The 25,471-nt window shown below is 40.1% G+C and overlaps 1 protein-coding gene across 2 annotated transcripts in view; it reads right to left on the bottom strand.

Annotated features, from left to right (window-relative positions):
- Positions 1–25,471, bottom strand: part of ell2 (elongation factor for RNA polymerase II 2) — a 118,509-nt gene that overhangs the window by 23,013 nt on the left and 70,025 nt on the right. For both annotated transcript variants that reach the window (XM_048527467.1, XM_059644739.1), the window contains 4 exons: positions 22,165–22,424; positions 13,154–13,278; positions 8,431–8,524; positions 4,816–5,356 (listed from right to left, as the gene is read on the bottom strand). In XM_048527467.1, coding sequence (XP_048383424.1) covers positions 4,816–5,356; positions 8,431–8,524; positions 13,154–13,278; positions 22,165–22,424 — 1,020 coding nt within the window. The remainder of the gene's footprint in view (positions 1–4,815; positions 5,357–8,430; positions 8,525–13,153; positions 13,279–22,164; positions 22,425–25,471) is intronic.

Below are 25,471 nucleotides of genomic sequence, written 5' to 3'. Positions count from 1 at the left end.
TATACAAGGTTAGGACTTTTCAAATGACTTCTCAAAATTGAAATGTATTTCTTCAACTGGTTCCCTCTTACTCCACTATCTTCATCCTCAAACACTGTCTCTTTCTTGGTAAACTTTGATTCTCCATAAATGTTTTTCCAGTTTCCCTAACACTACTAATAAATTCCAGCCTTTTCCCCGATAGGAGGTCAGACTTACAGACCTAAAGTTGCTATTTTCTCTCTCGCTTCTTTCTCAAGTACTGAAGTTAAGTTTTATCTTTCAATCTAGTGGAAGCCTATTGAAATCAATGGAATTTTGGCGGATCAAAAAGAAAAATGCTGCCAACTGCATCTGTATCCAAGTCATCTAAAAAAAAATTATAAATAATGCTGAGACTGAAAGTTAAGAGTGGGACTGCTAAGGCCGCCAGATGTCTGGCAGTACTCAGTTGGAATTTTAGTCTGACTGTATTTCAAGAGCTCCTAGACCAAAAGGGAGAAAATAATAGTACCCAGAGGTTCAGCTATAATCTTGTGACTGAAGAGTACTGGGGAGGCAATTTAGGTATTTCTGACCTTCATAGCTAGAAAATACAGGGAGAAAGTGGGACTGGAGGTTGGAAATGGGGATGGAAATCAGAAATGTGGAACTCTGGTATTGAAGAATTCAGGAGATAATTTGAGAAAGGAGATCAAAGTTACTGTAGTCTGAAAGAATGGAAAGGGAGCCCAGGAAAATTGGATACAATTTCCTCAACCTCTTCAGATAATCAAGTATCCTCCATTTTGTTCCTGCTTATCATGACCCATGAGATTGATCTACAATCTTTCTCCAATACCATGCTTCTCATTTAGAGCAGAGACTAATCAAAGATTCAAAAGATAGATTTTGTATTTCAACATTTTTAGGGCAGGCCCGATTAGAAAATCATGATTCAGGATCTGGGAATTTTGTTTGCTGCAACTGTCAGAAAAGTCATCTTTTACTGCTCTATTAGGAAATTTGTCGATGTGCAATCTGAATAAATTTCCAAAATTTCTTTAAAAAGAACTCAAAATGCTCAGCACTTTATTACATGGTTTCCAACATTTAGTATACTATGATTAAACCTCAAAAATGGAACAGTCCATAAACTTGATTTATAACTGAAATATCACAGAATTATTACAATGTACAAACAGACCATTCAGTCCAATAGGCTGTATCAGTTCTATTACCTAGTATCAATGTTCTGCCTTTACCTATTTCCTTGCAAACTATTTGTATTGAAATAATTAGCCAATGCTGTCTTGAATGCCTCAACTGAACCTGCCTTCACAATTCCAGACAGTCTATATCCTGAATATGGTGTCTGAAAAGATTCACCCCACAACCCCCATCAACTTTACTCCATTTGCACATCATTAAATCCATTCCCTCTTTTTTAAAAAAAAACGTGCAGGAACAGTATCTACCCCTATCCAACTAACTCAATTTTGAAAATCTCTATCAAATCTCCTCTTAGCTGCTTTCTCTCTAAGGGGACAGCAGTCCAAAATTCTTCAATCTATTCTCATAAATGAGGCTTCTCGTTAAAGCATAGAATAGTGGCTAGCATTGCTGCGTCACGCCTCCGAAGATTCAGGTTCAATTCCAGCCTTTTTTTGGTGGGGCGGGGCAGGGGCAGCAGCGCGCCCCTGCACAGTTTGCAGGTTTTTCCTGTGTCTACCTGAGTTTCTGCCGGGTGCTCAGGTTTCTAAATCAGTCTAAAGATGGTCAGCAAAAAAAAAGTCCCAATATAAATCCCTGGGAAATTCCACTACTAACCTTTGTCCAGCCTGAGAAGTATCCATTGACCATTCCCCTCTGTTTGGCAGTCAATTTTGAACCCAGGTTGTTATTGTTACTTTTATATTGTGACCTATAAAACTTTTCAAGTCTGTTGTGTGGCACTGTATCAAAACAGCTTCTAGAAATTCATGTACACAACATCAGCAGGGTTGATGAGGATACTACTTTTTGTTACCCCTTCAAAGAAAAACTCCAGCATGTTAACAAGACACTATTTTGCTAACAATGCTAGGATGCACCAGAAGAAAAGGCAAATGAATAGGCAATGATACCCAGAAAATATACACATTTGCACTGACTGAATTTGTACACTGAAATTTCAGCTGGGAAAAAAGGAAATAATTTCCCTTCACAGCATTTGAAGTGAATAACCTGGATGACACACTCTCTCTTTTTGACTTTTAAGTATAATTGCTGACCAGTGAGGAGATCCACCATGCGGCTGAAAAACATCGACATTTAGATACAAGATAAAGTGTGGAGCTGGATGAACACAGCAGGCCAAGCAGCATCTTAGGAGCACAAAAGCTGACGTTTCAGGCTTAGACCCTTTTTCTGATGAAGAGTCTCGACCCGAAACGTCAGCTTTTATGCTCTTAAGATGCTGCTTGGCCTGCCGTGTTCATCCAGCCCCACACTTTGTTATCTCAGATTCTCCAGCATCTGCAGTTCCCATTATCTCTGTTTACATTTAGATACAGTTTTGCTTCATTAAATATTTATAATAGTAGACACTTGATTAAACTGTTAACTCGAATAACGGACCAGATCGCATGGTCCCATTTGTACCGAATGCTCAAAAACTGAATGCAACACCAAAACATTTGACATTTCGCTCATGCTGAAATCTCAAAGTTGCAATGTATCTGAAGGACCTTTGGACAAGTTTATGTAATCGTCCTGCCAAAGCCTGTTAGTTGGCAACTTAGTGTCATTACCTAGTAGCATGAATATTTGATTATGGGATGCTCGTAGCAGGTGGGGCCAGCTGGTGGATGCATCAGTTTCAAATCAATACAAAAGCCATTCTTCTGTTCCTTGGTGGTGTCCCTGTGAACGTGTAAGAGCACGCCTGTCTATCTGCACAAATCATCTAGAAGAAAAGGAAGCTGTACTGTTTTATGTTCTATAAATTACTTCGAACTGGTGAATTTAATACAAAGAACTGCGAAGTTACGTAATTTCATATATGCATAGAATAGGGGATTCCAAACTAGGGGGGAACACTTAAGGGAAGAGGAGGAGAGAGATTAAAAAAAACCTAAAGAGGCAAATTTAAACAGAGTGGTTCGCATGTGGAATGAACTTCCTGAGGAAGTGGTGGATGCAAGTATAATTACAACATTTAAAAGACATTTGGAGAGATACACAAATAGGGAAAGTTTGGAGGGATATAGTCCAGGAGCAGGCAGGTGGGACTAGAACATAGAACAGGGCAGCACGGTGGCTCAGTGGTTAGCACTGCAGCCTCACAGCGCCAGGGACCCGGGTTCGATTCCAGACTCGGGCAACTGTCTGTGCGGAGTTTGCACATTCTCCCTGTATCTGCGTGGGTTTCCTCCGGGTGCTCCGGTTTCCTCTCACAGTCCAAAGATGTGCAGGCTAGGTGGATTGGCCAAGCTAAATTGCCCGTAGTGTTCAGGGGTGTGTAGGTAATAGGGGGATGGTCTGGGTGAGATGCTCCAAAAGGACAGTGTGGACTTGTTGGGCCGAAGGGCCTGTTTCAACACTGCAGGGAATCTAATCTAATCCAGAAAAACAGAACAGTACAGCACAGTACAGGCACTTTGGCCCACAATGTTGTGCTGACTTATTATCCTAATAAGATCAATCTACCCTGCATACCCTACATTTTACCATACTCCATGTGCCTATCCAAGAGTCGCTTAAAAATCTCTAAAGTATCTGACTCCACTACCACTGCCAGCAGTGCATTCCACACACCCACCACGGTGTGAAGAACCTACCTCTGACATCTCCACTAGATCTTCCTCCAATCGCCTTAAAATTATGCCCCCTCAAAAGAGTCATTTCTGCCCTGGGAAAAGTCTCTGGCTATCCACTACCTATGCCTCTCATCATCTTGTACACCTCTGGCAAGTCACCTCTCGTCCTTCTTTGCTCCAACGCGTTTAGTTTGGGATAATGTTCGGCACAGACTGGTTGGACAGAAGGGTCCGTTTCCATGCTGTATGACTATGACATAGGACAGGCAATTCTGATTTACAACACTGTTCTGGAAAGTTTGGAGTGACAGAAAGGTCTGGGATTTCACATGCATAGATCTTTGAAGGTGGAAAGACATGATGAAATGGTTAGCAAATAAGATAGAAAATCTTGGGCTTCATAAATAGGACTATAGAGCACAAGCAGGAAAGTTGTGATGCAACCACAGTTTTACAAAGGTTCAGCATAACTAGAAAGTTGCATCATGTTGGCTCACTTTTTAGGAAGAATGTGACAAGTCAGAGTGCAAGGCAGATTTACCAGAATGGCTCCAGGGATTTAAGCTACATTGTTAGGTTGAAGAGATTGTGTTCTTCCCTTGGACAGTGAAATTGAGAGTAGACTTAAAATTATTGTCATTTATATATTTATTAATTAGGGTAGACAAAGATGAGCTAATCTACCTGCATTATTTGATGTCATAAGGACTCGGGGGCAAAAGATGTAGGGTGGCTACGATCTGAACTTTTTATGCAACATGGTAATAAGCTGGAACTTCTTGGCTATGAATGCGGCAGAATGGATTACCAATGACTTTAAAAGAAAAATGGCTGGGGAACTGGAGAGAAGTAAACATACAGGTCTATCAGAAAAAAGTAGGGAATCAAGATTGACTGGATTTTTCAAACCGTTGATACTAATTAACCTATATTCTCAGTCCCTTCTATTGTTGATACCGTTTGTCTTCCCTTTCCGCCAGCGCGGGCTAAGCAGGCTGTATGACCTCTTGCCGTGCTGTCATGATGGTACATAATCATTTCTAACTTCATTATATACCTGAATTGGCATCTTCAAGGCGTTTTTGTTCCTCAATTTCATTTCTGTATTCTTCACTATCCTCCGTCTTCTCCTTATTCCTTTTCTCTTTATCTCTTTCCTTGTCTTTATGTTTTTTAGCTTTCTTTTTTGACTTTGCATGAGAAGAACAGTCTTTGCTGATGAGTTCAGAGCACTCCAGTTGTTGAGATGGGCTTTCCAATGTAGTCCTAGAGATATGCTTTGCTTGCTGGTCCTCATAACCTTCACCAGTTTGACCAAGAGCTTCAACTGGCAGATCTTGAGTTCCCCTTCTTTCTGGTGTGCATGGGGAATTGGAGTTCGAATTCACAGTGTGAGCAATAGAAACCGGAAGTGGCACAGGAAGTGGTGCAGGTGGAGGAGCTTGAGGAGGAGCAACTGGAGCAGAAATAGTGACAGTCTTCTCATTGGAGGAGTTTAAATGCCCATTAAGTGTTGGCTGTACACGATTAGTAAGGTGCGATATTCTCGGCTTCTTGCTCGCTAAAGGGTCAATGAAATCTGATGGCAGAGATCTCTTCTGTAAAGACATTAATGATATTTTTAATCGCTTCAATATTTTCAAAGCTATACACCGAATACACTTTACATAATTTTCATTAATAATAATTTACATTATTTTCTGAAAATTATGCCATTGCATGTATATTTTGCTAAAATTTCTATTCGGACCTATATTAAAATATTTTTTATGCATTCATGGCTTGAGGGCATTTCTAACTAGGCCAGCATTTATTGCCCATCCATAATTGCCCAGAGGGCAGTTCAGAGTCCGCTCCATTGCTGTGGGTCTGGAGTCACATGTAGGCCAGACCAGGTAAGGATGGTAGTTTCCTTCCCTAAACGACAGTAAACCAGATGGGTTTTTCTGACAATGGGTTCATGGTCAACATTTGACTCTTAATTCCAGGTATTTATTGGATTTAAATTCCACCAGTTGCCACGGCGGGATTTGAACACAATTCCCCAGAACATTACTTGGGTTTCTGGATGAACAGCGATAATACCACTGGGCCATTGCTTGCCCTAATTTCCAGAATGGGTAGTGCAGTTTGTGGACTACTACACTACTTCCATGCTGAGACCTTGAATAAAATCTAGTCAATGTTGAAGAAACAAAATATCTGTCACTTTTGTTTTGAAACAGAGATTAGAACATTGTTGATGTGTTGGAAGACAGAACCTTGGTATCCAATGCTGACTATATAACTGAAGCAGAAATGGTTCATTTCTTTGTAATGAAGTCATTCTTTTAAAACCTACATTGGGGGTTATCAGCTGTCTAGTGTGAAAGAAATTCTTAAACCACTTCCCGTTTCCTCATTTACTATCGACTAGTGCAAAGAACACACAGACTTTTGGTTTCAGTTGTGATAGCATCACCTAACTGCCTCCGTCATTTCCTGTCCTTCCACTAAACCAACTGAGAAAGGTTCCTTTGAGGCTCCCCTTTTCCTAGATCTGAATTCACATTTTTTTTTGCTGTCACATCTCCCCTCATGCCTTCCAAGTTCATTTTGTTTATAAAATTCAGCACCTGCTCCCACTGAACAGCTGACCACCAACTTTCCTTCTCAGCTTCCGTGTCTAATAATAGAGATCCCTTAGTTGATGCATTAAATAGTTTACTTTTATTTTCACACAGTTTATAAATTAGAGAGACATTCCTCAAATAGCACTTGAATCCATATTCATTTAAATGCAGTCAATGAACATGTTTAGTCTTTAGGAAAAACTAACTGCCACCTCACACTTCACTCCCTAAATGTGCTGTTTCCCTCCCACAGCCCTCTCAATGTCCCACTTGCATCCACTCCCCCCACTATCATTCACTACACACTGCTACTACTATCTCCAAGATGCACAGCAAAAGTTCACCAAATATTCTCAGACAGCACCTTCTAAAATCATGATCAATGTCCACGGGCAGAAAATACACGTGAACCCACCACCACATGCAAGTTCCCCTCCAAGCCACTCGCCATCCTAACTTGGAAATACGACAGCATTATTTCACTGTAACTGGGTGAAGCTCCTGGTGTTCCTTCCATAACGACATTGAGAGTCTACCGACCGACCATGGACTACAGCGGTAACAAGGCAGCAGCTCACCACCATCTTCTCAAGGGCAAATAGGGATGGACAATAAACGCTAGTGATGCCCACATCCCACAATTGAATTTTAAAAAGGTGGCTGGTTTTAACTAGTTACCCATTGGGACTGGAACTCCCACAGTTTGGAGGTGAAACACATTCTTATCCAATGGCCTAACTCACAACAGGAGTATGGCACAGATCTAGGTTAAATTCACCCATGCCCTGAATGACCTTGATTGCCATAAATGAGAACACAGGTAGGAATCCCAGAACAGGTGCCTGTCCGCCTTTTTAAAAGGATTCCAGAGTTATTATGACTTGGTGGAAATCTATGCGAGAGGACAGAAAAGCAAACAGGCTAAGTTTAACCTCAATAAGGGTCCAGGCTCAGCTGATTTATTGCATCCAATTCAGGGTACCACATCTCAGCAAGAATTTTGCAAACCTTAACAGTTTGTGGAAAAGATTTACAAAGATAGTTCCAGGGATGAGGGACTTCAGTTACATGGGTAAATTAGAAATCTGGAATTGTTCTCCTTGAAGCTTAAGAGGACGTGGGATGGAAGTGCTCAAAATAATACACAGTTAAAACAATAAACAGAGAAACTGTTGTAGAAGCAATGGAAGTAAAAAGGAACACTATTTAAGGTTATTGATTTGAGGGAAAGAATTTAAAATAGCAAGTTATTCGGATATGGAATGCACTTCCGCAGGGTGTGGTGGAGATAGAGTCACTTGTGGCTTTCAAAAGGAATGAGATAATCACCGAGATTTTAGGCCAATAGGGAAAGAGTGGGATTAGGTGCGACTGAATTGCTTTCATGCTTCTTTTAATTAAAAAAGTGCTCACCTTCCTTAATTTTAAATTGACAGTCCAAGAAATTTTGTCTTTCCAAGGTCATCCTACGAATTCACACGACAACTTTTGAAGTCTCGAATATCCTTTTTTACATCCTCTGCTCCAGTCAAAATAGGTCCAATATTTTCACCAACACACAAGATGGAGTCATACAATAGACTCAAAAGGTACCCAAAAGAAATTCTGCTTAAGGTGATACCAGTCTGAAGGATATTGCATCAATAATAGCTATGGTAACCTATTTTACCATAAAAATTATTTTATCTGTCAAGATAAATTTGTTCCTCAACAGAATGGAAGTCAAAAAATGGAGAGATTGGCAGAAGCAGAGAGTTGAAAACTGTTATTTTTCCCCCCAGAGTTACTCTTACAGCACCCCAGCAGGCCCTCAAAATTAAGTATTTTTGTAAAGCACTAAGGTACAAGGCCTACTTCTTACAAAGCCCAGTTATCTTTCAGCTACAAGAATATTAATAATTAAAGAGCTGTGGAAGAATTCATAACCCTTTTTTGAAACAATTCTTCAAAATAAAGAATGCATTAGAAATTACCAAACAAGTTGGAAGTTAAGGTTTCAGAATTAACAATAAACAGGTTACAATTCAAGATCAATGAATTTGGCCACTGATATTATTTACCTCTGGTGGACTTGCTGATCCTCTATCTTTGGGAGAGTTTGATGGAACTGGTTCTGCCAGTTGGCTGCTAGAATTCTGCAGTTGAGATCTTTTTCTGTTACAAAAAGAAAAAGTCATCCATCTTTTCATCCTGCACTCAAGTAGATCAATTTACTGTTTCCATTACATTTGTGTAAAGCCTCAACTCTATTTTTGGTAGAAACAATTTGCATTGCACAGATTAAGTACCAGTCTGAAGTCTATGAAAATAGTTAAATCAAAGTGTACATCAAACATCAATAGATTCACAAAATTAGAGACACACTCTGGAAGAGGGTTACAAATTACCAACGTCAGTTTTATTATCCTCTTTGCAGAAAGGTTTCAAGCATATGCCCCTTCTATACCAATGCTCTATCAGCAACTCGACAGCTAGCTAGACTGAAGACATCTGAAAATGTGATGTCTCTATCTTGCAATGATTAGGATGTTCCTTTTGTAGTGTAACTAGTTCAGTAACATGCACAGTAACAAATTGCCAAGTTACCCAGTGGATCAACAATTTTTAAAAAAATTATGGGATTAAGAGGGCTATATGATATGATATCAGTTTTGTTTGGTTTTCATTGGGCCAAGAGTACTGTGACTTATACAGCTTTCCCCCTCCTAACCTGAAAAAGGAGATCACACAAATCTACCTCACTATTTGCCTGTGAAGGAATTTCCTTCACAGGAATCCAACTGGTACTTTCTGGCAGGTCTTATGCTGGGGAGAAAGAGAAAGACAGACAGACAGACTGATGGGCCCACATTCTGCAAAGAATCAGGTGGATTTCCATCCACTTTAACCTACATCTACAGGACTTCTGGAGTTGTCATGCTATTAACAACAGCCAAGATTTCCGTTCACAACCAGCAAGATGACTGACCACTTGGGAGCCAGTGAACAATAATGTCATTGTATATTATGACAAGTGAAAATGGAGGTCCAACTCCATTGCTGGGGTGACATCTCATTGCATATCTAATTATTCAAAATCACCTCAACTACTTTGCCGTTATGTATTATGCAAATAGGTACTAAGGCTTTAAACGAAGTTCAGTAGTGTTATATCATCAGGTTTGGACCAAAAAAATTTCACTAAAATTGCTACAGCTATGTTAAGTGTTAAATTTGAAGCTGCTTGAAAATGTTTAGCAAATCAGTAGAAACATGATACTGTGCAAGATCACATTAGTGATGCCGTTTCCATACATCTGCTTTTGCAGCACCTGTAATCATCAGGCTACCTTTAAAGAACAGTAACTTGAACATATTCCTTGTGCTTGCAGAGAACAGGTCCCTAAATGAATGTATGTTGCTTCTAGCAAAGTCATGTCCCAATTTTCAAGCTCAAATTATCTTAAATTGATTATACATTTTGACCAATTTCAATTATCTCTACTGGTGCTGAGTTACAGTTCCACATCTTCTAACAGCCTCTTAAAATTCATAGTATTTGACATAAAGCTCATCCTCTACCACTCAACTCAGTCTTTTTTTTAAAAAAGTTTACTGCATCCAAATGTATCTCACATCTTTGGTGCTAACACTTCAGAAAATTGTTCCAAATTCAATTCCAACACTTCCATTTCTGTGAAGACATTTTGAACAAATGAGTTTTTAAAACTTGAATCAGAGATACTAGGAACTGCAGATGCTGAAGAATCTGTGATAACAAGGTGTCGAGCTAGATGAATACAGCAGGCCAAACAGCATCAGAGGAGCAGGAAAGCTGATTTGCGGGCCTAGACCTGAAACGTCAGCTTTCCTGTTCCTCTGATGGCGCTTGGCCTATTGTGTTCATCCAGCTCTACACCTTGTTACCTTAGTTTTTGAAAGGTTGTTTCCCCAACTTGCAGGAGGCTTTTGATTGTACTGACCTCATTTGGTTTGGGTATTTTTATCTTGTTGTCACAGTAATGATGGCAGTGAAACTATTTCTCAAAGACATTTTTGTAGTATTTAGATAAGCACTTGAAGCACCATGCAAGGCTCCAGGCCAAGTGCTAGAAAGTTAAGATTAGAGCAGATAGATGCTTGACGGCTGGTGTATCATGATGGGCTGAAGTGCCACTTTGTGGCATTCAGCTGAGTAACAGTGGACCAAGTGGTCAACTGTTGCTTCCATTTCCCAGTAACATGATGGCTGATGAGTTCAACGCACAATCTGCAGATTTAAACACATGCAGGGCAAGTGGTGCTCAAATGGGTGGATGGGTAATTTGAAGGTTTGTACACTTCCTCTAACACTTCACCTTCAACTCTGCACTTTCAGACAGAGCTTCTAGATATGCTGGGCCGTCTAAATGAACTTTCCCCATTTTAGGTGAGTCACAAGCCACGGTCACATGAGTTGACAGGCATGTTCAATGACTTCAGGGATGCTTTATAGAAATCTTGACATTTGCTGTCCTACAGGGAATCAGCTGCTTTGTAATTCCAAGCAAAGCAGCTGCTTTAGGAGCTCGGCATCAGGCATGTGAATGACATGTTCCAACCAGCAGAGCTGATCAATTAGCATCGCAATGGAGAAATTAGCTTGGAAAGAGGACATTCCTGCCTTGATTGCCACCAAATTTGAAATATCATGGAAAGGTTCAAATGGCAATCTCCAATGTTGAGATGCCTACTGCAAGTTCTCCAAATTTCTGAAGCGTATAGAAACACGGGCATCACTAATCAGAGATTCTGGTCTCTCCCTTCCTCCAAAGATAGAGCTGGCACATCATGGCAAAACCCATGCCTCCAATGTCTACTTTATTCAAGAGGAAGCTTTCAAGGTCAAAATGGTTCACATTTTCACAGGTCATTTTCTTTGGGATCCCTTAGAAGGCACCGGTGACAGATCAAAGAGCCTTCTGCAGTTACAGGAATGAATCAAACAATCAACAAAAACAAATGCTAGAAAAACTCAGGTCTGGCAGCATCTGTGGAGAGAAAGCAGAGTGAACGTTTCAGGTCTAATAACCCTTCATCTTATGCTGACCTGGACGCAAAACATTCACATTGCTTTCTCTCCAGAGATGCTGCAAGTTTTCCAAGCACTTTGTTTTTGTTTCTGATTTCCAGCATCTGCGGTTCTTTTGATTTCTAATAAAAAATGCCGACGAGCAGTATAGTACAATGCGTTATCAAACAACATGGCAAGATGCATATCTATACATGGGATTTCTGAAGAATGATGGTTCATTCGAATCCAAACAACAGCGTAAGTGGTCCTCAAATGATTTGCATGAATAATATAGGTGGTCCAGTGAAATGAATTAATGAAGCTGAGGTTGTAAAGTAGTGATTAAGTATGGGTGCAATATTTATGATAATTACAAAGACATGCTTCCTTCCTGTTAAAAGATGTCAAAACCAGGACAAAGCATAAAATCAAAAACACTTCAACTGCACTCCAGCAAACAAAATTGGTGAATTTTGTCACAGCCTGAATATTTTAGTGACATGAGACAACACAATTCCAACTCCAAAACATTAATAAATGCTCTTAAAAGCAATTCATGAACCTTCTCAAAGCAGAGGTGCTGACCACAGGCAAACAAACTTTAAACTGGACTGTTGCAATGAACAGTCTTCCCCTTGGTTTGCTTCCTGTGTTTGAAGGATAACATAACTTATTCTAGTAGCAAAATGGGGAAATAGTGCCCTGCATTCTGCAGACCATCTTTGACAAGAATTTCTAATCAGTAAATGTGCGAACATCCAAAATTCTGCCGCTCGTGACTTGCTTGCATCAAATTCTTGTTTACCTGTCAATTTGTATTCAGCCTTTTAATAAAATCCTTAATTGTTTTTTCAAATCAATCATTTTCGTGGCCTCATTCCTTCCTATCTTAATCTCCTGAAAATCCAATAACCTTGATTTTCTGAAGGGTCTACGCCCGAAACGTCGGCCTTCTTGCTCCTCTGATGCCACTTGGCCTGCTGTGTTCATCCAGCTCTACACCTTGTTAACCCTGTAAGGTACCTGCACTCTTGAACATCTAAGATTTTAACTGCTCCAACATTCATTGCTGTTTCCTCAGCTGCCTAGTCACAATACTGTAGAGGCCTTTCTTTACATCTCATAAATCCTGCCTCTTTGACAGATAAAGTGTGGGAGCTGGATGAACACAGCAGACCAAGCAATATCTTCTATCCCACCCCCTTGACCTGTCCGTCCTCCCCGGACTGACCTATCCCCTCCCTACCTATACTCACCTCTACAAGCTCCATCCCCGCCCCTTTAAACTTGTCTGTCTCCTCTCCATCTATCTTCTCCTCTATCCACCTATGATCCGCCTCTCTCTCTCTCTCTCTCTCTCTCTCTTTATTTCAGAACCCTCTTCCCCATCCCTCTTTTCTGATGAAGGGTCTAGGCCCGAAACGCCAGCTTTTGTGCTCCTAAGATGCTGCATGGCCTGCTGTGTTCATCCAGCTCCACACTTTGTTATCTCGGATTCTCCAGCATCTGCAGTTCCCATTATCTCTTACAGATATTGGTCATTTGACGTAAAAATCTCCTTATATGATTTGATGTCATTTTGTTTTATAATCCTGTGAAGCACCTTAGGGTTGTTACTTCGTTAAAGATGCTACACAAATAAGATTTATTCAATACCTTTTGGAACTTGAACCACTGGTCCAATAATTGCAAATATTGAAGAATGTACATTTCCAAAAAAAATACCACTTGAAAAAATGAAGTCAATTTACCTGGAAACCACTCTGTCAAATAGCTGGCGATCCTCTTCTGAGTAACCGGGCCAGTCTCGCTGAACTTCCTTGTACACAAAATCCTTCACAGTATAGGAGTTGTCTTTTGGGTTTATGTTAGCCACCTATAAGGAAGCAAGCTTTTATACTGCTGTTCTATATTAACAACTATAAAAAAAAGCAGGTTTATGCTAATAATTGCAATTATTTTAGGGCACTAATGGAATGGCAAATCCAAAAATAAAAATGGTTAGCTAATTAACTAATTGCAAAGATAGGTCATGGCTTCAGGTTCCACTCCAAGACTGGAGCGGAAATCTAGGCTGACAGCCTTGTGCAGCATGAAGGATGAGGGGTTTGTGGTTAAAGCAAAGTCTTCTGCATCGGTCCCATGGTTTAGACAGATGTTATTAGGCGAACTGAAGAATAAGTTACTGTCTCTCATTCCCACCTTTCTTCAGCCCTCAATTAACATGACCAAAAAGATAGACAATTTGCCATTCGTAGTATTGTTGAGATCTACAAAGTCTGCTAACTTAATGGTAAGTGCTTTTGCGCATATTAAGACACTTTATAAAGCCAAGACATTAAGGGTTTTATTTTGGTTTTAAAAGTTAGGACTTAGTGGTTCCAACAAGTTCAATCTTAAAACCTTCATCTAAGTTTTACAAGTTCATTAAAGAAGTTCATTAAACATTTTCATTGAAGAAACATTCAAGAGCAAATTGGTCTTGCTTTGTGAAAATGATACTCTGAAAAAATGTCCGCTAGAAACAAACGTTAAATGCTAGATGAGTTCAAAATTATAATGTTGAAGAAATTCTTTTTAAGATTTCCTAGTGGCAAACCAGGGATCAGAACGCAGAGGCTGGATTTTACACCTTTCTGTTGGCATGCTTCAAGGCAGGGGATGGAGGAAGAGAGAGATTGTAAAATGCAGTGTCTGCCACCCACATGCAACCAATATCACAGCAATAATGAAGCTCTTGATGCACTATGATAGTGGCCCAGGTTCAATGTGTACCTGTTTCAGCGGTGTGCATCAGAACAGGTTAATTAAAAACATCAAGCTTAGGCTGCACGATCTACCCTTAGGACTTTAGGGGTCTTATGGTGCAGCATTAGCATCCCAAACTGTGAATCAGAAGGCCTGGGTTCAAGTCCCACCACTTCCTGAGTTGTGTTATAACTCATCAGAACAGGTTTCACAATTTTAGCTGATGTAAGAGAAGTAGGCTATTCAGCCCATAAGTGTCTGCTCCGCCATTCAATGAGCTAACTGATCTAATAAATCTAATAATCCTCAACTCCAACTTTCCTACCTTTTTCTTGTCTCAGCCTCTAATATATTCAATGATCCAGATTTGACAGCCCTTTGTGTTGAAAGAAAGGTTTCACAGATTCACTACCTTCAAAAAGCCTCACCTGTTTTAAAGTGTGGAGCTGGAGAAAGACAGCAGGCCAGGCAGCAGCGGAACAGGAAAGTTGATGTTTCGGGTCAGGGAAGGGTCCTGCTATGTTTCTCCAGCTTTATACCTTGTTATCTTTGACTCCATCATCTGCAGTTCTTGCTACCTTATCTGTCTTAAACGTGTGACTTTTTATTCTGAGATTATGCCAACTGGTCCTAGATTCTCCTAAGACAAAACCATCTTTCCAGGTCAACTCTGTTCAATACCTCAATCTTGTATGTTTCAATAAGGTCACCTATTCTTCAAAAGTCCAATAAGTACAAGCTAAATCAACTCAAACTCTCCCCAGAAAACAGTTCCCTTCATACCTAGTGAACTTCCAATGCCAATAAATCTTCCCTTAGAGAAGGGACCCAAAAATACTCTTGGTATTCCAATTCTGATCCGGCTATTGCCTTGTAAAGATTTAGCAAGACTTCCCACTTTATAGGTCAAGATTCTAAAGCCAATATTCCATTTCCAATTCTTATTACCTTCTGAACTTGGACGCTACCTTTTTGAGAGACTCATGGTTGGGGATTTCCAAACCACTATGCTATAGCAACTACAATCTTTCTCGATTTAAGAAATATTCAACTCTACTATTCTTCCTGTCTTGTCACCACCCTGGCTGGAAAACTACATCCAGTGGACTCATCTACTGGTAGTCTGAAAACCAAATCAAACTCAAATGACAGAACCTGGAATATATGGATAAATGAACAAAACAATTATCCAGAAAGAACTGTCCTCATTTCCCCTAAACTCAAGTACTTCAACACTGATATCACTGCACCACAGGAGACTTCAAGGTAGTGAAGGGCAGCCAAGAGAAAGAAGTTTACACCTTCTGGAAAGAAAAGCACAACAACCAACCCAGGACACAATTAGATTAATTATCAAGAATGAATTCATCAACCAACTGTGGCCATCAACGATCGCTTCATAATTCTACCTATAACTTGCCAAGACCAGCAAACAATTGTTGTGAACGCCTATGCTCCCAAATACTCTACTCCTCCCTGAACACCATACTCACCAACATCCCTAAGGCTAATAATTTCATCATCCTTGAAGATTTCAAAGGCCAGTATTTGGAAGGACACGCAAATGTGGAAAGGAGCCAGCAAAAAGAAAAGGAAGGAGTAAAAACCTGCAACTCCAATGACATTCTCCTGCTCACCAAATGTGCAAAACACCAGGTGATTTAACCAACTCACTGTTCCACCAAAGACAAGTTCAAATCTTCTTGGAGGCATCCATAATCAAAACAATGACATGTGATTGACTCCATCATAGCTCAGTCCTGAAATGAAAAGGATATCCTTGTTACCGAAGTGATGCCAATTCAGAGGACTGCTGACAGACTAGTAGTTGATCTCAGATCGTAGGAACTGCCAATGCTGGAGAATCTGAGATAATAAGGTGTAGAGCTGGATGAACACAGCAGGCCAAGTAGCATCAGAGGAGCAGGAAAGCTGACATTTCAGGTCTGGACCCTTCTTCTCTACTGGTTGATCTTTTGTTCAATGGTCAATGTCAAATGTCACCAGAAACAATTCAAGGTGCAGAAATAGTATGGGAAGCTCAATACTGAGCAGCTTCAAGAGCCAAGCAGACTTCTAACAATGCCTTCACAAAATCCGAGTTCACTTTAAATGGACTACAGGAAATCTGACAATAGCTGAAGATTGCTGTTATCCCATGCTGCGAGGTAACCAAGACAAAGTGCTGCACATGAGGCTGTTAAATAAGATAGCTGACTTGCAGAAGTCACAGTGGGGATAAAAAGGGTCTTTTTCAAAATGGCAGCCAGTGATTAGTGAAGTTCTACAAGGATCAATGTTGGAACCCAAAATGATTCATGCTATATATTAACAATTTAGATGAAGGAACGGAGGGCATTGTGCCATTTGCAGACTTAGTAACAAAGATAAATGCAGGGACAGATAAGTGTTGGGGAAGCAGAGACACTGCAGAAGGAATTGGACAGGCTAGGAGAACGGGCAAAGTGGCAGATGGAATACAAGGGTGAGGTTATTCACTTTGATTTGAAGAACAGAGATGTGGACTATTTTCTCAACAGGGAAAGACTTCAGAAATCTGAATCACAGAGAGACTTAAGAGAATCCTGAACAAGGACTAAGGTTAACATGCCAGTCCAGTTGGCAGTTAGGAAAACAAATGCAACGTTAGCATTCATTTCAAGAGGGCTAGAACACAATAGCAAGAATTTTCTGCTGAAGATGTAAACGACTCTGGTCAGACTGCAATTGGATTATCGATTGGTTTTGGGGTCTTGCAGCTAAAGAAAAGATGAGCTGGCTTTGGAGAAGGCTGACAAGAATGATCCCAGTAATGAAGGGCTTGTCCCATGAAGAGTCTGTGTACTCAAAGGGGTTTAGAAGGATGAAGAAGATCTCATTGAAATTTACAGAATATGGAGAAGGCTGGATAGAGTGGACGTGGAGAAGATGCTTCCACTACGAGGAGACACAATACCCAAGGGCATACCTTCAGAGTGACAGGACAACCCTCTAGAATTAAGACAAGGGTTTTTTTATTTCCCCAGTCAGAGGGCAATGAATCTGTGGATCTCACTGCAGCAGAAGGGTGTTAAGGCCAAGTCATTGAGTGCACTTAAAGATGGATAAGTTCTTGATGAGCAACTGTAACAAGAGTAACGGAGAGGAAAAACAGGATAATGGAGCTTAAAAACATTTCAGCCACAATCAAACATCAAAGCAGTCATGCTGGGCCAAATGGTCTAATTCTGCTCCTATATCTTATGGCCTTTATGTTCATCAACTGCAAGGCCAGAAAACACCAAGGCTGGTTCAACAAAAATGACCACATAGTTCAAGACATTATTGACAAGAGGAGAAAAGGACTTCATGCCTGTCAAACATCACAAACAAGGCAAAATAGGAGAATTCAGCAAAGGCAAAGGCAAAGGCAGAGTTACAAAGAAAACTGAGGGAAATCAAGAACAAATATTGGACTGACAAAGCGGAGGAGCTGCAACTCCCTGCTGATGAACACAAGGCTCAAGGTTTGTTCAGTGCTACCGAGGCAACATACACACCCAAGACCTTTCACCTCAAACTGGTACGGTTCAAGAATGGAATCATTTGATAGAGAGAAAACAGCCAGCAGAGAGGACACTTAAAAGAAGTCATAAACTGTGACATTATCGTTGACAAGGATGTGTTTGAGGAAATCCCCCCAACTCCCCAATGATGATCTTGGATTTCCACAAAGTGTCAGAAGTGGAAGTGCTATTAATCACAAGAACGGAAAAGCAGTAGAAGGAGATGGATTCCAGAGATTTTCAAACTTGAAGGAGCAAAGCCTACCCATCATCTAACAACGGGTCCTGAACATCTGCGACAAATAAGTCATCCCTGATCTCAGGGATGCTGTCACCTTCATCTTCAAGGAAGGAGATGAAATGGACTGTGGGAACAAATGTGGGATCTCCCCTTACACACTACCAACTGGAAGATCAGCAAGGAAAGCCTTGCTGAAAGCAGTCATGATTTCCAATTAACCCTTGGAACTACAGACAGTTTTCACAGCTTGGCAACTCCAAAAGCCAGATAAACCACTAGCCATTCTACATGGCCTTTATTGATCTGACCAAGAATTTTGATTTAGTCAACCAGGACGTGCTATGAATGACTCCGTCAAAGGGTGGCTGTTCAGTGAAATTCATCAACATCCTATATTTCCTCTACAATGAGGAGTCAGTAGTCTTTACTGACTATAATATGATAGATTCTTTTGAGGTCAAGTAGGGATGTGTTATCACATCCATACATTTCTCCATCTTTAACTGTCAACATTCTTCATCTTGTCAAGAACAAACATCTCAAAATGATGTCAACACTGTCTACAGGATGGACAACAAAAAGCTTTTCAACCTCAATCGGTCAAAATCCAAGAAAACGTAGCAACCTCACTTGTGGAACTTAAGTATTTCAAAGACAATGTCAATGTCATCGCTGCTCTCTCAAGAGAATCTCAGACCTCGCTTCATGCCTTTACAGAAGCTAACTGAGGAATTGATCTTAACATGAACCTCAAGAGTCAAATCCTTCACCAGGCTGATTCAGGTCACGTTCCAGCACATCTCTCTATTAAAGAACAATGGAGAAATCCTTCCAAACATGGAACATTTCCCTTACCTAGGAAGCTCTTATCTAAAAGCTGATATTGATGTGGAGGTTCAATATCACATCCAATCTGGGATTGCCACTGTCGGACACCCAAGGATGACAGTCTTCAACACAGATATCATGACATATAGCAGATATCCTTCAGACCCTTCTATACAGCTGAAAAGCCTGAACTGTGTATAAGTGCCATGTCAAAGCCCTTGTGACTTACCATCAGCACTGCACAATATAGTTTTTCTGCATCAGCCGGGAAGACAGGTGTACAAACTGCAGCTTCCTTGAGGCAGCCAAATGGTACCAGCATCGAGGCCACTGTCATCTGAAATCAACTCCACAGAACCAGCCTGAGGTTAAGGATGCCTGAGTTTTGACTTTCGAGGCAGATCATCTATGTCCAGCTCAAGGAAGGTACTTGAATGAGAGGAGACCAAAGGGAACAAGTCATAAGACTTTGAAGGCTTCCCTCAGGAAATCTAGCATAGATGTCATGCATGGAAGACCCTCCTTCAGAAAAAAACTGATGTGAAGCAAATTTCTTTACGATGAGGCAGAATTCTTTGAGAACACTCGTAGGCAAGAGGAAATGCAAAAAAGGAACAGAGAAAGAAATGTCAATGAACAAGGCCAAGAACTACTTCCGCCTCTGGGAAGCACCTGCCAAATGTGTGGTTAGAGATGTGGCTCTAGGATCAGCCTCATCAGTCACACAACGTGACCAGTGCCACAGAATTTGCTAGGTAGACAACAAACTCATCTGCAAGTGGTTGCTACCGACTCCACGGCTTACTTATAAAGCCCAAAATTCCATTTGCCCTATGAACAGCAACTCAAACTGCCCTAGCATCTTTAATGCCCCCGCCTTTTATTCCAGCACCCTCGGTTTACAAATGCACTCTCATTGCCTCTCTGCATTCAACTTAAAGTGCATCAGTTCATGGTTTTCTGCCTTAAATTTCATCTACCATGTACTGTCACAAACAACCAGCCTGTTTATATCAATCACTACCATCCTCAAAGGACACAAACAGCAGCTGTTCACAGATAGCTAGTAGGAACTGCTGATGCTGGAGTCAGAGATAACAGTGTGAACCCCAGAAGGGTCCTGGCCCAAAACATCAACTGTCCTGTTCTTCTGATGCTGCCTGGCCTGCTGTGTTCCTCCAGCTCCACACTTATCTCTAGCTGTCACAGATTCTATGTCTGAGGTTCATTCCCTACTGCTGCTCCAAATGCTGTTTTTGCCTTCACTTTATCATGGCTGCCGTTCCCTGACAAATGCATGATCCATGCAATTTAGGCAACGTGACGAACAGGAGGCAAATTTCAAGAAAGATTGTTCATTTCTTTGTCTGAGGTTTACAGAGGCATTTTGTGGAGTCAATCACTTTTTATTCTGAGTGTTGATACACCAGATATTGTCTTATATCATTGATAATTATAATTTGTTTTCTCTTCTGAAAATGTTACGTACCTGTCACAGATTGATGCTTTAAATTAAAATGCAATCACTGCTTCATTTTCAAATGAAGCTTCCAGATTCAGTTGGAATGGTAATAAAAGCAAATCAGTATATGCAGCCATTATCTAATTTTATTTCGGCCCAGAGATTGTCCTTTTTAGCATTTTGAGCTCCTCAAAGCCACACTAACAATGCAATTCTGCTCCAACACTAGATAGTTACATGCCCAAGCCTACTGTCTCTAATCCTGCCTGGTTTGAAAGCTGCATTTGGCTTCAACCTCCCACTTGCAACAGATAGCGGAAAGAAAGCTTTATGTACACAACATTTGACATTGGCATTCCCAGACTGTTCTTCTCACGCCTTCAACACAACTGCAATTATTTCACAACGTTGTTTTTTTTTGAAAAAAAGCACATCCAAAATAGTACATACAACTAATTAGATGTATACAATATGAACAATTTAAATTTTACTTCTGAAGTAAAATTACTCTGGCTATAAATAAACTGTGCAAAATACTTGACAGTAGGTTGACCTCGCAGTAAGCAGTGGTAGCATATGGGACAGTTGTCCTGAAGTCAAAAAAGGCTACATTATACTGCAGTTTCCAAATCCTCTCCTCCAACACTTCCAAACATAGCCAAAACTAGGTCCGTTGGCATTGGAGGTTTATAGGATATATAGTTACACTATGACAGCCATGACGCTGCAAACATTGTACAAGATTGATACCACATCCTAAGTAGGAAAGGCAAATCTAGTGGTGAGATTATCTTAAGTTAATTTTCAAGGTTGCACAGACCATACTGCATTTCTCCCTCTATCATTGAGCAAACAGAATCCCATAACAGAATGCAAGCGTGCAAAATCACAATAAATTATTCTCCAAGACTCTTAATCCCACACCAGCATAAATATCAGGAATCTATTCCATAAGAGAGGGAAGAAATGAAGCAACTGAATTCAAATCTTCGAAAGTGACAGCTTCAGGCCATTGAACACATGGATCACCGAAACACCAGTGAAATCCCAGCCACCTAGTGAAAGATCAGCAAAGTAAATCATGAAAAATACCAGAAGCTTCCCAATACCAACCTGCTGATCTGTACCCCACATCTCACAAAAATCAGGAACCCATTCCTGCTCAAAGTAGCAAGAACAACTGATGTAGTTTGCATCAGTTGTCTCCCCAGCTCAAATTACTTTTAGTTCACTGGCGGATTTCAATCCACTAATTCTACCCTCATTTTTATTGCCTGCTTCAATCTCTTCCTCAAAATCAAGATGCAGCTTTCCCTTCTCAAGGCAACCCATCTTATTTCATTTTCCAGTTTAAAGTAACTCTTTCCAGCCAGTCAACATTTTCCATTCATAGAATTCTCTGCCTTCTCCCATGAAAGCAAGATTACAAAAATTCTGCAACCCAATTCTGCAAAATTCCCAAGTACAGTGGCCGAGTGAGTCTATAATCCAAGCAACTTTCTACAAAAATCACATTCATGACAGCCTTATGGTTATGTTGCTGGAATAAAAACAGACAAACCGAGAAAGCATAGAATGAGACACAACTACACAGAATGCAAGCAATTTTACAAGTATATAAAAAGCACAGCAATTAAAAGTAAATGTTGCTTAAGGAAGAGACATTTCACAAAATGCTTTCATACCACATTAACTATTGGAAACAGGGTTTTTTAAATGACTGATTCAATAGTCTTGTTGAATTAGCCCTATGGTTTCTAGTTGGAGAATCCAAATGGCATACAAGTTTTAAATTTCTAAAATCAGCACACAAAGCACAAGGTGACAATTAGAAAAATGCATGGCGGAGGGAATGGGTTAATCAAAATTTCAGTTATGTTAACAGCCAAGAACTGGATTGAACAGTAATGAACGGGAACCACATCTATTACCACTGACCTGTTGCAGAATTGGTCCAAGAGAGTTCTTGTCTTTCTGACTGACACCATCTTTCTGTAATCGGGCCAGAAGCTCTGGTTTCTTGAAGGGTTTTAATACTAATAAGTGGATTACCCTATCCCTGTAAGATCGTTGAGAAACACTGTTGTTTGTATTGCACTTCCTTATTGTACTTGCAGGATTAATGGGAGTTGACCGTTTCCGTTCAGGTACAGCATCTGGGATGCCTGGTGCTGGTTTACGAATCTGCACTCGCTTACCTAGAAATGGGAAAAAAAACTTCAAAATCAATGGATAAATTGACATAAATTAAGTAACATGATTGCTAAGCTAAAATATAGTTAAGTTAAATGTACATTTGAATACAACTGCTTGGACTTTGATTTCAATACAAGAAGTTGTACTTTGTTGACAGCTAACAGATATATATAAAATGGATAAGCTGCCCAAGAACCCACTCGGTTATACCAGAACAACTGAAGTTTCTCAAATTAAAACTGATGTTTTACCAACAGATGGAGGATGAGCATAGGCAGTAAAGCCTGACTTGTTACTCCAAAGTGCACGTGCACTGAAAGCTGCTGCTGAATTGATTGGAACTGAAAAAAGGCAGCTCAGCGTATCTGACAGGTATTTTTACTGACCAAAAGAAATTGCTCTGGATCACAAGAGACTGGAATACATATTGCCAAGGAAAAGAACTTGCCAGAAACAACACAAAAATCAGTATTAACATTTGATCTCCTTGCCTTAAGCTGCAAGGAAAGGCATTATTGGCTTTTCCTCTTGCAAAACATTCCCCCTTTAGGTGTCGAGTTTGCAGTTAAGTCAAAGAAATTGTGAGCACAGTTGCCTTGGAATAAACATTCTGCAAAAATAATTAAATAAGCAAGTCATTGATAAATTGTTACAATCCTAAGTGATTAAGAGATTCTCTGCATGTTGATAGTCATTTTTATATTATGTGCAGAATTCTGCAAATTCAATTAGTAAAATGAGGCAACACTCTACAAAAAGCCTAGTTTGGAAGTGTAGTGAATTTTGCAAAAGGCCAGAGCTCATTTAGATAGAGTGTGTAAATTCTGGCAGCAACTCCAAAAAGAACTGTAGAAAATTACAGCTAGAGAAAAACTGATTAATTCCTGCAGTCCTAAATAAAAAATCATAGGCTAAATGAATTTGAAATTAGGGACCCTGTAGTATGAAAGTGGGTTAAATCCATTTGGGGCTAAAGATCACTAGTGAACTCAAAATAAAAATATCAACATCCAATTCGAAGTATGGACTGGGAGCTAATCTAAGTCATGGATGATAGGCAAGAGTGACTTGGCTTGTCTTACAATATGGGCAGAATTGCAAGAATGGGAGAAGGAAGCATTGGAGAAGCCAGATTTAGAAGCTTGTGTGCATGTGCGTATAGCACTTTTAGAACAGGATAGAGGGAGAAATAAATAATGTCAAGAAAATGGAAGCAGCCTTCACAAAGTGCAGGTTAGGTGGTCAGAAACTCAGCTATTTACCCAGTTGGAAATGGAGGTTGTGAAAAAGTCAGCTTCAAATTGAGACAACGACCAAAGAGGCGCTCGGATCAGTGGCAAAGCACAGGAAAATAATGGCTTCGTGGCTAGAGGACATTGAACATTGAACAAATGGTCTGTCAATAAAGCAGACTGAAAAGCAGGAAGGTTAGAGTATGGTGATGGCAACATACATATGGAACCCAATATGCTGTCATCAAGGGATCAGAATTTAGGTAAGTAATAAGAGTCCCAATGATAGATTCTCAGAGGATTACAGAGGTAAACATGAGAGTTGAGAGAAGTCATTATTGTAAATGCAACAGAGTTAAATACAGAAAAAGTGAACCAAATCAAAGGCAGTTTTACTAAATTTGAATACAAAGGAAATACGAGAAGAACAGTATGATCAGCAGTTTCAAAAGACTGCAAAGAAGTTGAAAGAGTAACAAGAGACAGTGCATCATGACCACAGTTTAAGAATGTTATTTTTAACTTAGACTATTTCAATATGTGGCAGGGGTGGAATCCACATTTGAAGACTCTGCACTTTTCTGATCTTTAAACAGTTTGTGGAAGGACAGAAGCACTTGAGTAATTCAAACGTGATTTACAAAAATTGATACTGGAATAGAGAAGTTTGTGCGTATGGAATAATGAAACTAAAAAGTACTCAAATCTTTAAAATTAAGAGGTTGATAAGGTAGAAAACACAAAATATTATTTCAGCTTACAGGAGACCCCAAAGTTGCTAGCCGTTAATATATTGTCAACTAACAAATCCAACATGCAGAACCTCAGACTAAGAATTGTAACACTGACTTTGTTACCTTAGTACTTACAGTCTCAACAGTCCATAGGGAGCCCACTGAATCCATGTTAGCTCTCTGTAGTTAAATCAGTTCCATCTTCTGTTCAATTCCTTGCAAAACTTTGCAAGTTTATTTTCATCACATGCTCATCTAATTTACTTTTGACATGATTGGATTATCTCTACCACCACCAACTTCCAAGTTACTGTCTTCCATACATTACCACGCTGTGTAAAGCAAGTTCTTCCTCATATTCTCCTAGTTCTCTTTTGCCTAATACTTTAAATCTGCAGCCCTTATACCTTGTACCATCAACTAAAGGAATTTTTCTTGTATCATGAGGAAATCTGTCATCAACTTCCTTTGCTTGTGGGAGAACTACCTCAGTATTTACAACCTAGCTTTGCAATGAAACCACCTCATTCTTTAAAACAGAGAGTCTGGTAAATTTCCTGCACATTTCAAGGACCTTTATATCCTTTAGTTGAGGCAGTTAGAAGTACTTAAGGAGAAACTGTACAAACATGAAGGAGACCCACAGCAATATAATTGACTCTTAATTGCCCTCTGGGTAATTGGAGATGGGCAATAAGACCATAAGACCCAAGAGCAGAGAATAGGCCATTCAGCCCATCAAATCTGCTGTTCCATACAGTCATGGCTGATAAATTTCTCAATCCGTTTCCTGCTTTCTGCCCAAAACCCTTGATCCCCTTGACAATCAAGAACCTATCTCAGTCTTAAATATATTTAATGTGCTGGCCTCTACAGCCTTCTGGGGCGGTGAGTTCCGTAGACTCACCACTTGCTGGCTGAAGAAGTTTCTCCTTATTTCTAATTTTAAAAGGATTTCCCTGAGCCCTAAGGCTGTTTTGGGTCCTAGTCTTTCCTACCAATGGAAACATCTTCCCAACACCCATTCTGTCCAGGCCATACAGTATTCTGTAGGTTTCAATTAGATTCCCTGCACCGTAACCC

This window comes from Stegostoma tigrinum, chromosome 3 (assembly GCF_030684315.1).
Source record: "Stegostoma tigrinum isolate sSteTig4 chromosome 3, sSteTig4.hap1, whole genome shotgun sequence".
NCBI lineage: Eukaryota > Metazoa > Chordata > Chondrichthyes > Orectolobiformes > Stegostomatidae > Stegostoma > Stegostoma tigrinum.
Note: the sequence above shows the minus strand (reverse complement) of the source record. Positions and strands in the feature narration are given on the sequence as shown.